Source organism: Dama dama, chromosome 19, assembly GCF_033118175.1.
Source record: "Dama dama isolate Ldn47 chromosome 19, ASM3311817v1, whole genome shotgun sequence".
In the NCBI taxonomy this organism is placed as follows: Eukaryota; Metazoa; Chordata; class Mammalia; order Artiodactyla; family Cervidae; genus Dama; species Dama dama.
This window is the reverse complement of record NC_083699.1, coordinates 66304761-66320926: the sequence shown is the minus strand read 5'-3', so window position 1 is coordinate 66320926 and position 16166 is coordinate 66304761. Positions and strand designations below refer to the sequence as shown.

The 16166-nt window shown below is 42.1% G+C and overlaps 1 protein-coding gene across 1 annotated transcript in view; it reads right to left on the bottom strand.

Annotated features, from left to right (window-relative positions):
- Nucleotides 1–8056, bottom strand: part of LOC133074095 (collagen alpha-4(VI) chain-like) — a 111447-nt gene extending 103391 nt beyond the window's left edge. The window contains 5 exon segments of the mRNA XM_061168039.1: nt 116–440; nt 5742–5754; nt 6120–6674; nt 7085–7630; nt 8047–8056. Coding sequence (XP_061024022.1) covers nt 116–440; nt 5742–5754; nt 6120–6674; nt 7085–7630; nt 8047–8056 — 1449 coding nt within the window.
- Between the last annotated feature and the right edge of the window lie 8110 nt (nt 8057–16166).

Below are 16166 nucleotides of genomic sequence, written 5' to 3'. Positions count from 1 at the left end.
GTTCTTCTGGGTAAGCTCTGCAGTGAAGAACAATTTAGTTGGCCTCAGTCACAAAAGTCTTACCCCTCCAACCCTGCCTAATGGCCCCAAAACAGATTTTCTTAGCATTTATTACCTTCACATTGGCATAAGACAGATGGATAGCACTCTCTGTCAGGGACTGCAAAAAATCCACATCCATATGGTTGCTCCTGGCACCCCGGTGAATCAAGAACTTCTGAATGGTCTCATCACTGTACTTTTCAAATCCTGAGTCAAAGATGAGCTGGCCCTTTGATGCTCCGTGGTAGCAGAGCATCACGTTGGTCTGGCCCGTAACATCACAGCTGATATTGGAAAGCACAGCCAGCTCCTGCATCAGCTTTGGCAATAACCACTGAAGCCTCAGCTGAACTTGCCTCGTGGAAGTGGAGAGATTGATTCCTACAGACACATCTACACTGGTAGAGGAGAAAGAAGTCAAATTAGTCACCTATGACTGCACAACCCAGCCCAGAAGATATCAGCCAATCTGGTCCTTCAAGGAGAATCTCCAGCCAACCCACAGAAGTATAAGCGAAGTAATGGTGTGATGAAAGAAATTTTCACATATTGAGATATAGGGAAATCTGTCTGGCTTACACATGAGTTAACCTGAATTTTATGCTAACTAAAGTAGCCCATTTGTGGCCTATCAAACAGATGCTGTACATCAGCTTTAATTATTAGAGAAAAGGGACACAGAAGTAAAGAACGCCCTTGTTAAAAATAAAGATTAAATGCCTCTCTTCCTGGGATGCCAATGCTTGTTCTCCTTTGATGATAAGACACCCTTCCCATGTGCCAAGGCCATGCTGATATGCTGTGTCCTTGCTGGAATCTTCTTTTTTTTTAAACTCTGAAGAAATATAACCCTGACTTGTTTAATGTTCTTTGTTCTGATGGGATATAAAACTATACTGAAAACTCTATTTCTCTGGAGAAGTTTCTCAGAGTAATCTAGAGAGTGGGCTTCCAGGCTAGTCCTCAGTTTGGCTCAAAGAAAAAACTAGAAAACAAAATAGAAAAGACTTCTATTCTTATTGATTATTTTCATTGACAAATCTCTGTTGTTTACTTTGGGGGATGGCTTGTTACGCAGCAAAAACTAACTGATACATATATACTGTTTCATATAAGACCTGTTTCAAAAGAACCTCTGCACATCCTATTCCTTCCACCTGAAGTATCCTTTCCCATTCCCTCCATTCTAATCTGGTTAACTCACACATGTCCTTCAAGTTGAAGTTCAAAAGCCCCCTCCCTAAAGCATCTGTGATTCATGTCCCCACGCCCTCAAGTTGAGCTATTAAATGCCCCTGCATAACCACTATTACTTTACAAGATCTCTCTCTGAACAAACATTCCCTCATAGTGGAGACTATGTCATCTTACTTTCCCAGTGTCTAACGCAAAGGCTCATTAAATGTTCCCCAAATGAATGAAGACAAAATATAAAACAGCCTTGAGTCTCTTTCAGTACAAGCTGTACTATTCCCTTCTCCCCTGGAAGTTTCATTCATCACCCATGCAGACACCTTGTTTCAGAGAAGCATATTAGAAAAGGCCAAGACTGATTATCACTCTCAACTTTATGTTTCTCCTACCTGAAAACATTTAACCCCTCCTAGAAGGGTGTAGCTAGAATTGGAAGGCCCACTGATCTTTCAGGCTACACCTCAGTTCAGTTCAGTCACTCAGTCATGTCCGACTCTGTGACCCCATGGACTGAGGCATTCCAGGCCTCCCTGTCCATCACCAACTCCCGGAGTTTACTCAAACTCATGTCCATCGAGTCAGTGATGCCATCCAGCCATCTCATCCTGTCACCCCCTTTTCCCCCTGCCTTCAATCTTTCCCAGCATCAGGGTCTTTCCCAGTGAGTCAGTTCTTCACATCAGGTGGCCAAAGTATTGGAGTTTCAGCTTTAGCATCAGTCCTTCCAATGAATATTCAGGACTGATTTCCTTTAGGATGGACTGGTTGGATCTCCTTGCAGTCCAAGGGACTCTCAAGAGTCTTCTCCAAAACACCACAGTTCAAAAGCATCCATTCTTCGGTGCTCAGCTTTCTTTATAGTCCAACTCTCACATCCATACATGACTACTGGAAAAACCACAGCTTTGGCTACACCTACCCTTTCATAATAAGACCATCTACAAAATTTCACTAAGGAGGAAAAGTTAATGGTTAAAAATGCATTTGGATTAGAATTTGGGTGAAAACTTCAAAAGGTAACTTATCAATCACAAAAGGACTGCTATTTAGTAACTATTTCTTGACAAGCATGGTGTTGGATTGTCAAAGCAAGACAGGACATGCAGACAGGCATTTTCTCTTTAGATCAGCATAAACTGCAGTATTTGGCCCAGAATCACAAAACAAAACGGCAAATTTGGGGAGAAGGAAGTTTCAAGGAAAATAAATAAACATTGGACCCTTCACCAGTTAAAATAGTCATAAACAGTGGCTGAAGTTTCTCAGGGATCTGAGATCCAGGGCTGACTCATGAGTGTTCAATCCCCTAAATGTCACATTCTGTGCGAGCTGTCCAGATGTCTTTCTGGAATTGAAAAGACAGAATGTGCCTTACTCCCATCCTTCCATATAAAATATCTTGGCTTTGTTTTGATTTTTAAGTCTCTAATTGAAATTTGCCATAAAGAGATTTCACAGATATAAATCCCATTTCTATATCAGATCTGAATTCAGAAAAAAAAAAAAAAAATTCTGAGTATGGAATATTATTCTGACATTTCTAATTTACATTTTCCCCAGAAGCATTTTCACTGGGTTTTCCCCTGTAATGCAAGGAGCATTTTCTTTCCCTGTTAACAAAGAGGGCTGACTCTTACCAGATAACCTCTAAAGTTTGTCTGATTCAGCTTTATAAGTCTAGAACCAATTAGGTTTAGCCATTATTAAAGTACAAGATAACACAGAACTGGAGATAACTACAAATCCTAATTTATTAAATGGCTCAAAATGACCTGAGAAGAGAAGCTGGAATCCTGTACCTCTACTCCTCTCCAAGATAATGACAGACAACAAAAATGAAACAGAACAACAGCAAAAATAAATCAAAGTCTCCAGGACTCTGATTCCTGAAGAACTGAACTGCGGAAGGACATTTCATCATCCATGCTTATTTTAAACAAATAATTCTATACATGCTCTCTTTTCAATCGATTTTTCTTTTCAACATTTACTTATTTGGCAGGGCCAGGTCTTAGTTGCGGCATAAGAACTCTTAGGTGTGGCATGTGGGAGCTAGTTCCTGACCAGGGATCAAACCCTGGATTATCTACTCTAGGAGCATGGAGTCTTAGCCACAGACCACCAGGGAAGTCCCTCGGTTGATTTCTGAATTTACCAAAAGCACTGCAAAGTAGTGATAATCTTGAGATTCGTTGTTGTTCAGTTGCTAAGTCATTTCTGACTCCAATTCCACGGACGATAGCATGCCAGACTCCCCTGTCCTTTACTGTCTCACAGAGTTTGCTGATTCAAGTCCACTGAGTCAGTGATGTTATCCAACCATCTCACCCTCTGTCGTCTCCTTCTCCTTTTGCCTTCCATCTTTCCCAGCATCAAGGTCTTTTCCAATGAGTCAGCTGTTCACATCAGGTGGCCAAAGAACTGGAGCTTCAGCTTCAGCATCAGTCCTTCCGATGAATATTCAGGGTGGATTTCCTTTAGGATTGATTCTTGAGATAGTAGAATCAAAAATGTTCATTTAATACTCTGAAAAATTGGCTCTGGCTTTGACACCAAACTGCTGGGAAGTTCAAACTCTGCCTCCATTATTTCCCATCTGTGCTTCATAACCTCTCTCTTTATTTTTCTCACCTGGAGACTGAGTATAAGAATGAGAGGGCAACAGGTAGGAAGGCTAGGGCTCCCCAACTGGAGGAAATAAACTGTTAAGCGGCAGACTTTTTTTCTCTTTCTCTATACAAAACTAAAAGGAGGTTTCTTTTAAATTCCGTGTTGTCCTGAGGACACCTGGTTCTGCCTGAACTTGCCTTTCTTCAAACCTTGAGCCAACCAAAGTGTTTTTCTTATGGAAATGTTTTTCTTAAGCTATGTTAATGAACTATGTATTTGCCTTGGAATCTGCCTTTCTTCAAATCTGTTCCACCTAAGGCTAAACCTTGAACCAATAATGGCTCAACAAGCCAGTACATCTTACTCATGGGAATGTTCTCTTAAGCTATGTAAATGAAACTATGCATTTGCTTTCAAATCTGCCTTTCTTTAAGATTCATGTCAATTGTTTTATGATGGGATGATTCACCTTGTGCCAATGCTATCTCAAAATGTTGTGGGAGAGGCACCTGATGCAACTCTCTCAGTTTTGAGGTGATTCTTTATCTGATCAGCAACTTGCTAACAGCAAGGGGGCACTCTTACTACCCCCTTCAGATGTCTGTGTCAGAAGCTTCCTCTATCCTTTTTATACTTTAATAAAATTTTATTACACACAAGATTCGAGTGATCAAGCCTCGTCTCTGGACCCAGATCAAAATACGGTCCTCCGGAGGTCATGAATCCTAATGTAGCTCACAGCTCACAGCCGCAACCTTTCAATAATAGCATCTGCCTCACTTGGGGGTTGGCAATGGCAACCCACTCCAATACTCTTGCCTGGAAATTCCCACGGACAGAGAAGCCTGGTGGGCTGCAGTCCACGGGGTCGCACAAAGTCAGACATGACTGAAGTGACTTCGCAGCAGCAGCAGCAGCACATGAGGTTGATGCAGGATTATTGGGCTTTATGCACTTCGTTTTATATTCTTCCACATGACTCTACACTATATACTATATTGTACCATACTGTACTTTCCTTTGGGCTTCCCAGGAGTCACTAGTGATGAAGAACCCAGCTGCCAATGCAGGAGGCATAAGAGACGTAAATTTGACCCCTGGGGTTGGGAAGATACCCTGGAGGAGAGTATGGCAACCCACTCCAGTATTTTTGCTTGCAGAATCCCATGCTCAGAGGAGCCTGACGGTCTACAGTTCACAGGGTCGCAAAGAGTCAGACACAATTAAAGCGACTTAGCATGCACACATGCACCGTATCATATACCCTCCTACTCTAAGTGTTATTCGAAGCCCAGCAGGATCAGCATCATGTGGGAGCTTGTTACATATGCAGAATCCCACCCCAACCTACTGAATCAGAAACTGCATTTTAACAAGCTCTCCAGGTTATTCAAATGCACGCTAAAATTTGAGAGGTCCTGTTGTACCCTTCTGTACTGTACCAAAATGCAATATAGAACAATATTTAGTATGCAGACTCTAGAACCAGACTGCCTTAAGTTCACATCTCATCTCTGCTATTTACCTGGACTAAACAACCTGATTCTGTTGTGCCTTGGTTTTCTCACTTGTAAAATATTGATAATATCTATTTATTAATTATTAACAGGGTTATGGGGAGATGTAATGTTTTAACCTGGTCTCTGGAAGTCCAAAGACCAGGCCCTATACAAAAAACACCACCTATGATGGAATGCTACTCGGCCATGAAAAAGAATGAAATAATGCCACTTGTAGCAACGTGGATGGACCTAGCAATTATCATACTAAGTGAAGTAAGTCAGACAGAAAAAGACAAATACCATGTGGTATCACTCATATGTGAAATCTAAAATATGACACAAAGTGAACTTATCTATAAAACAGAACCAGACTCACAGACACAGAGGACAGACTTGTGCTTGCCCTCTGGGGAGGATTGGGAAAGGGGTGGATCGGGAGTCTGGGACTAGCAGATATAAACTAGTATACAGAGAATAGATAAACAAGGTCCTAGTATAGCATAGGAAACTATATTCAATAACCTGTGACAAAACATAAATGGAAAAGAATATGAAAAAGTATATGTATATATATATATATAACTAAATCACTTTGCTGTGCAACAAAAATTAACACAACATTGTAAATCAATACTCAATAAAATAAATTAAAAAAAAAAAAAAAGATTCCCAGGACAAGGCTAAAAGTATTAGTTTTATTAAGAGAGCCAACCGGGTCCCTAATGCCTACTGTGGGCTTGTGGATCAAGTAACAAGCCCTCTGTCAATCACCTTGTGGAATGCAGACCTGGTAAGGAATTTCCTTCTACAGATTTTGCAGGGACTCAAATTTTTCTTCATAATACACTTTGCTCAGGTCATTAGTGATCTCCAAAAGCTGGGAGAATTCGACTTTGCCCACCCCAATGGCAAAAATAATTATGTTTCTGTCCCTCAGGGCCTTGGCTGGTATAGCTACATTGTCCCCGGAGACCCCATCAGTGACCACAATCAAATATTGATGGACACTGGGCCTCCCTCCTCTTGAACTCCCAAAAAAAGTCAGAGTGAAGTTCAGAGCTTTCCCAGGGTATGTGCCACCATTGATTTGCATAACATCTGAGATGGCTCTGTGGACGTCCACCTTTGAGGTGTATCGGTTGAGCCTGAATTCTTCCTGGGAGTCTGAGCTGAATTGCAGGAGGCCAATCTGAATTTCATCAGCACCAATATTAGATTGTTTGACCATTCGCTTCATGAACTCCTTCATCTTTTCAAAGTCTTTTGGCGAGATGGATTCTGAACCATCCATCAGGAAGATAATGTCCGTTTTCCTATTCTTACAGGCTGGAGGGAAGAAGAAGCAGGACAGAGCATTTAGTCAGAGTCTGAAACAATTAATTACACGTCCCCAGGGAGAGTCTGGGGTGACACATACACAATATGGCAATATTTATAAAGGGGGTGGAAGTGGAAGTCAAGGAAATAAATTTCTGTGACCCAGCACAAATCAGTCTCAAAATAGGACACGGCCATATGATAGAGATCTATCTATAGATCGATAGAGCTATAGATCTATAGATAGTTCATATGATAGATATCTGTCATATGAACCATCTTGGTTTATTCTAGCTCATGGTCACTCTGTGTCCAATACTTTTAGACCTGTGAATCCATAGTTCCAGAATGAAGCCTATTCAAATAGATTAGACATATATACTAAGAGAGAGAGTGAGATTGAAGAAAAAAATTCTTACTCTCTGAGGAACAGATGTCTTGTACCACTTCTTGTTGGATGGCCTTCAAGGACTCAAAATCATGCACAAAAAACATTCTGTCTTCAGCGACCTCTTGAAGCTCAACAATATTAGCATCTCTGACTCCAACTGCATAAATGGTGACTCCGTGGCCCCTCAGCGCCTCTGCAGCGTCAGCCCCCGGGTCCATAGATTTGCCATCGGTGACAACGATGAGATACCAAGGCACGTTGCTGCGAGCAGTGTCTGCAAAGACCTGGATCTTGCTGCCCAGGGCCTCACCTGTCTTGGTGGCCTCTCTCTTCTGCCGGATGCTGTCAACAGCTACCTCCAGCCCCGCCACACTGGAGCGCTGGCTGAGGGTGAACTGACAACTGACTTTATCCGTGTAGTGAACGACTCCAAACTGGACTCCATCGGGCCCAACGTGGAACATCCTTATCACCTCATTCATGAACACCTTCATTGCAAGAAAGTCGTCTTGGTGGATACTGCCAGACCCGTCAATAAGGAAGTAAATGTCTGCCTTCTCGATGTGTACATAGCCTAGGCAAGAAGAAGCAGCAGCAAGCCATCAGAACGGCGTGTGAGAGGGTATGGGACAAGGCTATAGGTCCCGATCCCCCAACACCCCCTCATTGCTGCCTTTCTCCTGACAGCACCTGAGACTCTGTCTGTGTGTATTCTTTGGCCAGAAGCATGATCAGCAGTGAGTGAGAGCAGACAGCAGCCCATGATTGGAAGCAGGTAATGGATAAATACCCCAGCTCCCTCGCCCTTTGGGTGGGACCACTCTGAGGACAGCTCAGCACAATCTCCCTGAGTCTCCAGCAGAACCAAGCCCCAGGCGCCTCCAGCAATAGCCTGTTCACTAACTCTGCCCGTGCTGGCAGGCTTCCCTTCCTCTCTCCATCCCCACTCCCCTAACAGTGTCACCGGAGCTCCACTCCCAGATAAATCACTTGCATCCATAGTTCATACCCTCATCTCAGAGTCTGCTTCTGATGAACCCCACTGAAGGCATGAGATAAACATTGCTTGACATTTCTCAAATGGGGAAATTGACAACAAGCTAAAAGTAAAATATCAGTGTATATTTGTCAGGAAAGCTATGGCAAACCCAGACAGCATGTTAAAAAGCAAAGACACCACTTTGCTGACAAAGGTCCATATAGTCAAGGCGATGGTCTTTCCAGTGGACATGTACAGATGTGAGAGCTGGACCATAATGAAGGTAGAGCACCAAAGAACAGAGGCTTTCAAACTGTGGTGCTAGAGAAACTCTTGAGAGTCCCTTTGACAGAAAGGAGATCAAACCAGTCAATCCTAAAGGAAATCAACCCTGAATATTCATTGGAAGGACTGATGCTGAAGCTGAAGATCCAATACTTTGACCACTTGATGCAAAGAGCTGACTCATTGGAAAAGACCCTGATGCTAGGAAAGATTAAAGGCAGAAGGAGAAGAGGGTGATAAAGGATAATATGATTGGATGACATCACGGATTCAACGGACATGAACTTGGGCAAACTCCAAAAGATGGTGAGGGATGGGAAGCCTGACATGCTGCAGTCCAACAAAAAGTTGGACATGATTTGGTGAATGAACAACAACAACAATTTGAAGCTATGGGTTGTCTCAGCATCTAATATTCCTGCTTCCCATGCAAGTTAAACTTTTTAAATACATGGGCAAAAGAGTGCATTTTAGGAAATTTAATTAATTAAAGTTAATATAAAACTGTTTTTTATTGAAGTATAGTTGATTTACAATGTTGTGTTTCTACTGTACTGCAAAAAAACTCAATAGCCAAAGCAATCCTGAGAAAGAAGAATGGAACTTGAGGAATCAACCTGCCTGAAAAATTTGAGGAATCAACCTACCTGACAAAGCTACAGTCATCAAGACAATATGGTACTGGCACAAAAACAGAAATATAGATCAATGGAACAAAACAGAAAGTCCAGAGATAAATCCATACACCTATGGACACCTTATCTTTGACAAAGCAGGCAAAAATATACAATGGAGAAAAATCAATCTCTTTAACAAGTGGTGCTGGGAAAACTGGTCAACCACCTGTAAAAGAATGAAACTAGAACACTTTCTAACACCATATAGGTGCTAGAAAATAAACTCAAAATGAATTAAAGATCTAAATGTAAGACCAGAAACTAAAAAACTCTTAGAGGAAAATATAGGTTGAACATTTTCTGATATAAATCACAGCAAGACCCTCTATGATCCACCTCCCAGAGTAATGGAAATAGAAACAAAAATAAACAAATGGGACCTAATTAAACTCAAAAGCTTTTGCACAACGAATGAAACTATAAGCAAGGTGAAAAGACAGCCTTCAAACTGGGAGAAAAAAAATAGCAAATGAAGCAACTGACAAAGAATTAATCTCCAAAATATACAAGCAGCTCATGCAGCTCAATACCAGAAAAACAAACAACCCAGAGTGGGCAAAAGAACTAAACAGACATTTCTCCAAAGAAGATAAACAAATGTGCACATGAAAACATGTTCAGCATCACTTATTATCAGTTCAGTTCAGTTCAGTTCAGTTCAGTTCAGTCACTCAGTCGTGTCCAAATCTTTGCAACCCCATGAACCGCAGCATGCCAGGCCTCCCTATCCATCACCAACTCCCGGAGTCCACCCAAACCCATGTCCATTGAGTTGGTGATGCCATCCAACCATCTCATCCTCTGTCATCCCCTTCTCCTCCTTCCCTCAATCTTTCCCAGCATCAGAGAAATGCAAATAAAAACCACAATGAGGTATCATCTCACGCCGGTCAGAATGGCTACCATCAAAAAGTCTACAAGCAATAAATGCTGGAGAGGGTGTGAAGAAAAGCGAACCCTCTTACACTGCTGCTGTGAAATGCAAACTAGTATAGCCACCATGGAGAACAGTGTAGAAATTCCTTAAAAAACTCGAAATAGAACTGCCATATGACCCAGCAAGGCTACTGCTAGGTGTACAAACCAAGGAAACCAGAATTGAAAAAGACACATGTACCCCAATGTTCATCGCAGCACTGTTTACAATAGTTAAGACATGGAAGCAACCTAGATGTCCATTGGCAGAAGAATGGATGAGGAAGTTGTAGTACATATACCCAATGGAATATTACTCAGCTATTAAAAAGAATGCATTTGAGTCACTTCTAATGAGGTGGACAGAACCAGAGCCTATTATACAGAGTGACGTAAGTCAGAAAGAGAAACACCAATATAGTATATTATTGCATATATATGGATAATTTCACATATATCTTAATCATATATTTTAATAAATAATATGTATTGACATGCATCTAATTTTAAATATATTTAAGCCATATATATTATATATCCTTATATATGTGCAAATCATATGCATATTTTAATCACATATATGTTATTTATATGTGTCTGAGCCACCACAGAAGCCCTTTATATGTGTGTGTGCATGCCAAGCCCCTTAAGCTGTGTCTGGCTCTTTGTGACTATGGACTGCAGCCAGCCAGATTGCTCTGTCCATGGGAATTCTTCTCCAAGTAAGGATACTGGAGTGGGTTGCCATGCCCTCCTCCAGGAGATCTTCCTGACCCAGGGATTGAACCTGCATCTCTTATGTCTCCCACATTGGCGGGCAGGTTCTTCACCACTAGTGCCACCTGGGAAGCCCTTACATGTGTTCATATATATAGTATTATATATCTTCTCATTTTAAACTTCCATATTGCATATGCATATGTGTGTGTGTGTAGACAGATAAAGACATATACATTAGGATGTATGTAAAAGACATATACAATTAGGATATATGTAAAATTATGATATACTATGGAAGTTACCTGCGCACAGTCAGGGCAGACGGAATACAGTCCGGCCAGGAAGGAAGACCAGGACTGATGGGGTCTGCACCGCGGGCACATGAGGGTTTCTGAGAGCACAGCGCCACCGTGTGTCTCCCTGTGGAACTACATGTGAGCATCGGAAGATTGCCCTAGGAAGGGCGTGTGAGCCCTTGCCTATTTATTTGATAAACAGTTACGGAGTGCCTGCTATGAACCTTGCACTGGGAGAGACTGACAGCATGATTTCCACTGACGATTTCCAATCTGAAGCCTCCTTGAGTCCCTCCGGGCACATTAGCTCCAACCCCCAGGCAAAGAACGTCAGCTTGAGAAGCCGGCTGAATGGAGGGCCGGCACCAGGGAGTGCAGAGTCCCACAGAGCTAGGACAGCGATGCTCAGCCCTAGATGGTGGCTTCTAGAAGAGAATACGGGGCTGGTGTCTTTTTCCCAAGAGAAGCCAGAAATTCAAATGTTGGTGCGAAAATCCCCGGGTTTTAGATAACAGCTAATTCTTGTTGCTGTTCACTCAGCCGTGTCCGACTCTTTGCGACCCCAGGGACTGCAGCACGCCAGGCCTCCCTGTCCATCACCAACTCCCGGAGTTTGCCCAAGTTCATCTCCATTGCATCGGTGATGCCATCCGACCATCTCATCCTCTGCCGCCCTCTTCTCCTTCTGCCCTCAATCTTTCTCAGCATCAGGGTATTTTCCAGTGAGTCAGCTGTTCACATCAGATGACCAAAATACTGGAGTTTTGGCACCAGTCCTTCCAATGTGTATTCAGCGTTGATTTCCCTTGAGATTGACTGACTGGTTTGATGTTGCAGTCTAAGAGACTCTCAGGAGTCTTCTCCAGCACCACAGTTCAAAGACATCAAATCTTTGGCACTCTGTCTTCTTTATGGTCCAACTCTCACAACCGTGTGTGACCGCTGGGAAGATCATAGCCTTGACTATATGGACCTTTGTTGGCAGAGTAATGTCTCTGCTTTTCAGCACGCTGTCTAGGTTTGTCATCGCTTTCCTGCCGAGAAGCAATCGTCTCCTAGTTTCATAACTGCAGTTACTGTTCGCAGTGATTTCAGAGCCCAAGAAGAGGAAATCTGCCACACTTCCACCTCTTCCCCTCCTACTTGCCACAAAGTAATAAGGCCAGATGCCACGATCCTAGTTTTTTTAATATTTAGTCTTAAGCCGGCTCCTTCACTCTTCTCTTTCAACCTCAAGAAGCTCTTTAGTTCCTCTTTGCTTTCTGCCATTAGAGTGGTATCGTCTGCATATCTGAGGTTGTTGATGTTTCTCCCACCTATCTTGATTCCAGCTTGTAACTCATGCAGTCTGGCTTTTCTCATGATGTGCTCAGCGTATCTGTTAATTAAACAGGTGACAGCAGACAGCCCCGTGTACTCCTTTCTCAATCCTGAATCAATCAGTTTTCCATACAGGGTTCTAACTGTTGCTTCTTGACCCTCATACAACTTTCTCAGAAGACAGGTAAGATGGACTGGTATTCTCATCTTTCTAAGAGCTTTCTACAATTTTGTTATGACCCGCACAGTCAAAGGCTTTAGCATAGTCGATGAAACAAGTAGATGCTTTTCTGGAATTCCCTTGCTTTCTCTTTGATCCAGCAAATGTTGGGAATTTGATCTTTGGTGCCTCTGCCTTTTCTAAACCCAGTCTGGACATCTGGAAGTTCTTGGTTCACATAATGCTGAAGCCTAGCCTGTAAGGTTTTAAGCATGACCTTTCTAGCATGGGAGATGAGTAGAACTGTCCAATGGTTAGAACATTCTTTTTGGCTTCCCTGATAGCTCAGTTGATAAAGAATCCGCCTGCAGTGCTGGAGACCTAGGTTTGATTCCTGGGTCGGGAAGATCTGTGGAAGAAGGGATAGGCTACCGCCTAAAGTATTCTTGGGCTTCCCCTGTGGCTCAGCTGATTAAGAATTCGCCTGCAATGCAGGAGACCTGGGTTTTATCTCTGGGTTTGGAAGATCCCCTGGAGAAGGGAAAGGCTACCCACCCCAGTATTTTGGCTGCGAGAATTCCATAGACTGTATAGTCCATGGAGTTGCAAAGAGTCAGAGATGACTGAGTGACTTTCACTTCACTGGAACATTCTTTAGTACTACCCTTCTTGGGAATTGAGATGATTGACCTTTTCCAGTCCTGTGGCCACTGCTGGGTCTTCCAGATCACTGCCTTGTCGTGGTGATGGGGCTTGCGTACTTCAATGAAGCTATGAGCCATGCTGTGTAGGGCCACTCAAGACAAACGAGTCATAGTGGAGAGTTCTGACAACACATGATCCACTGGAGGAGGGAATGGCAACCCACCCCAGTATATGTGCAGTGAGAACCTCATGAATTGTATTAAAAAGACAAAAAAAAAAAAAAAAAACCCAACAACTTCTTTATCCATTCATCGGCCGATGGACATCTAGGTTGCTTCCATGTTCTAGCTATTGTAAATAGTGCTGCAATGAACAATGGGATACATGTGTCTCTTTCAATTTTGGTTTCCTCAGGATACATGCCTAGGAGGGAGATTGCTGGGTCATATGGTGTTTTTTTTTTTTTTTTTAATGGGTTGTACCTTTTTTTCTTTTTATTTTTTTATTGAAGGATAATTGCTTTACAGAATTTTGTTGTTTTCTGTCAAACCTCAACATGAATCAGATATAGGCATACGTATATCCCCTCCCTTTTGAAGTTGTGGTATATATACACAATGGGATATTGCTCAGCCATAAACAGGAATGCCTTTGAGTCAGTTCTTATGAAGCAGATGAACCTAGAACCTATTATACAGAGTGAAGTAAGTCAGAAAGAGAAAGATAAGTACCATATTCTAACACATATATCTGGAATCTAGAAGAATGGTACTGAAGAACTTACTTACAGGGCAGCAATGGAGAAATAGACATAGAGAACAGACGTATGGACATTGGGAGAGGGAAGGAGAGGGTGAGATGTATGTAAAGAGTAACACGGAAACTTACATTACCATATGTAAAATAGATAGTCAATGGGAATTTGCTGTATGTCTCAGGAAACTCAAACAGGGGCCCTGTATCAACCTAGAGAGGTGGGATGGGGAGGGAGATGGGAGGGAGGTTCTTCTGTGTATTCCTGCCACCTCTTCTTAATATAATCTGCTCCTATTAGGTTCATGCCATGTGGACCTAACCACATGTTAATGGTATGTTATTGAGCCCATCTTTGCACGAAATGTTTCCTCAGTATCTCTAATTTTCTTGAAGAGATCTCTAGTCTTCCCCATTCTATTGTTTTCCTCTATTTCTTTGCAATGTTCACTTCAGAAGGCCTCTTAACTAAAGGCTATCCTTTGGAACTCTGCATTCAGATGGGTATGTCTTTCCTTTGCCTTTCACTTCTCTTCTTTTCTCAGCTATTTGAAAGACCTCCTCAGGCAACCATTTTTCCTTTTTGCATTTCTTTTTCTTAAGAAAAAGAGTCCTTTGAGGCAGGTCATTGTGTATGATTATAGTAACAACAGCAACGAAAAGCAAGTCAAAGAAACATTTCCAAAATGGAGTCAGAACTGGTTTTTCTCTGCAGCACGGGTGTATTAATATGCCCAGGAGTGAAACTGCTGGAGCATGTTGCAACTCTACGTTTAGTTTTTTGAGGAACCTCCATCCTATTTTCCACGGAAGCTGCACCAATTTGCATTCCTATCAAGAGTGTAGGAGGGTTCCTCTTTCTTCACATCCTCTCCAGCATTTGTTATAAAATTTATTACTTCTACTACTGTACAGCATGCATTCCTTCTACACATAATACATGTTTCTGGCAAAACTGGCATTCTGAAAAATTAAGCACTGAAGAATTATGGGGAAAAACATGGCTGAGTGGATTACTTAGAACCTAAGCAACTTTGTCACCAAAGCCCTACAAAAGAGATCATTGTTACCTTGAAATAATTACCTTGGCAGTTTTCCCTGATGTCTAGAGGCTGCCTCAGAAGATATTGGTAAATGCAGAAACACCCCATGTGGGGATTCTGGATGGCATTCTGAGACAAGCAGGGGCTATCTCCATTCTCTGAGCCAGTGGCTGCTCTTACATAGGGTCAGCAGAGGAAGAGGTACAACCATCAAGCAGGGTGCAAATCATGCAGGCGTTCATTGTCAATTTGCTTAAAATGGAGCTGAAAAGGCTTCTGCCTGGGTAGTAGCCATCTGAGAGCTTTGCCTTTTGTTTCCTGCTGAGGTTTTTAATTCTGCTTATATACCCTGGCTCCCCCTGCCTAGGAAAAACATTGTGTATAAACCAACACAATTGCAACCAATTGGACAATAGGAATATCTGCTATAGCAAAATACAATTGCTCTGGGAAAATGGGGAAACAATATTTTCAGTTTCTACTGAATAAATCAGTTTGAGACCCTTAATTTGATATTATGACACATTTCACATGTGGACAAAGGTCAGTGGCCACGTCAATAAACAAAGGATGCTGAGGCCATCAGGCCATCAAGCCAGCAGCCACTGCAGCCTGCCCTGACTGTGTACCCTGAGAGGATTCAGATTGGAGAATACTGGCTCCAGGTAGCTGGCGTACATATCAAAAGATGACTTCAATGAGCCCAGACTCTTGCATCTTCCTATACATAGGAAAGCACTAAATTCATTAACTTGAAATGTCTGTTTTTTCTTTAATTAACAGTAATCTTTTGATGTTACAACTACCTGAATTTTGTTGCCAAACTCCTAGGCACCCTGGCTTCTTCCTTACCTCTTCAGAGCAGTTCCCTCAGAGCCATCTGTGAGACTGTCTCCCAGGCTTAAGTCCTCAAAAAGTCCACCAAACAAAACATAATTCTCAACTTTTATGTTGTGGTTCTGTTTTGTTTTTTTTTTTAATCAGCCCACCTATGGGAATTTGTAGAGTGGAGGCACTTTTAAGTGGCTACCCAGAAAGAGACTGTGAGTACTATTTTAGATGTCAGCAAGGTGGATGCCATAATTATGAAAACAAGTAGGATCCTATCCCCTATCATCTAGTCCCAGGAAATTGTTACTTTCTTTGCTGGAAACGATGTAAACAATTGTTTATTGTCAAAGATCCTCCAATCAGTTGGCATACTTGACTACATTGTATATTTAAAAATGTATTTACATTATGAGATAGAAGTTACTAGGAGATAGAAACCATATCAGTAATTCGAATAGGAAAATTAAATGTGAAAAAATGCTAGCT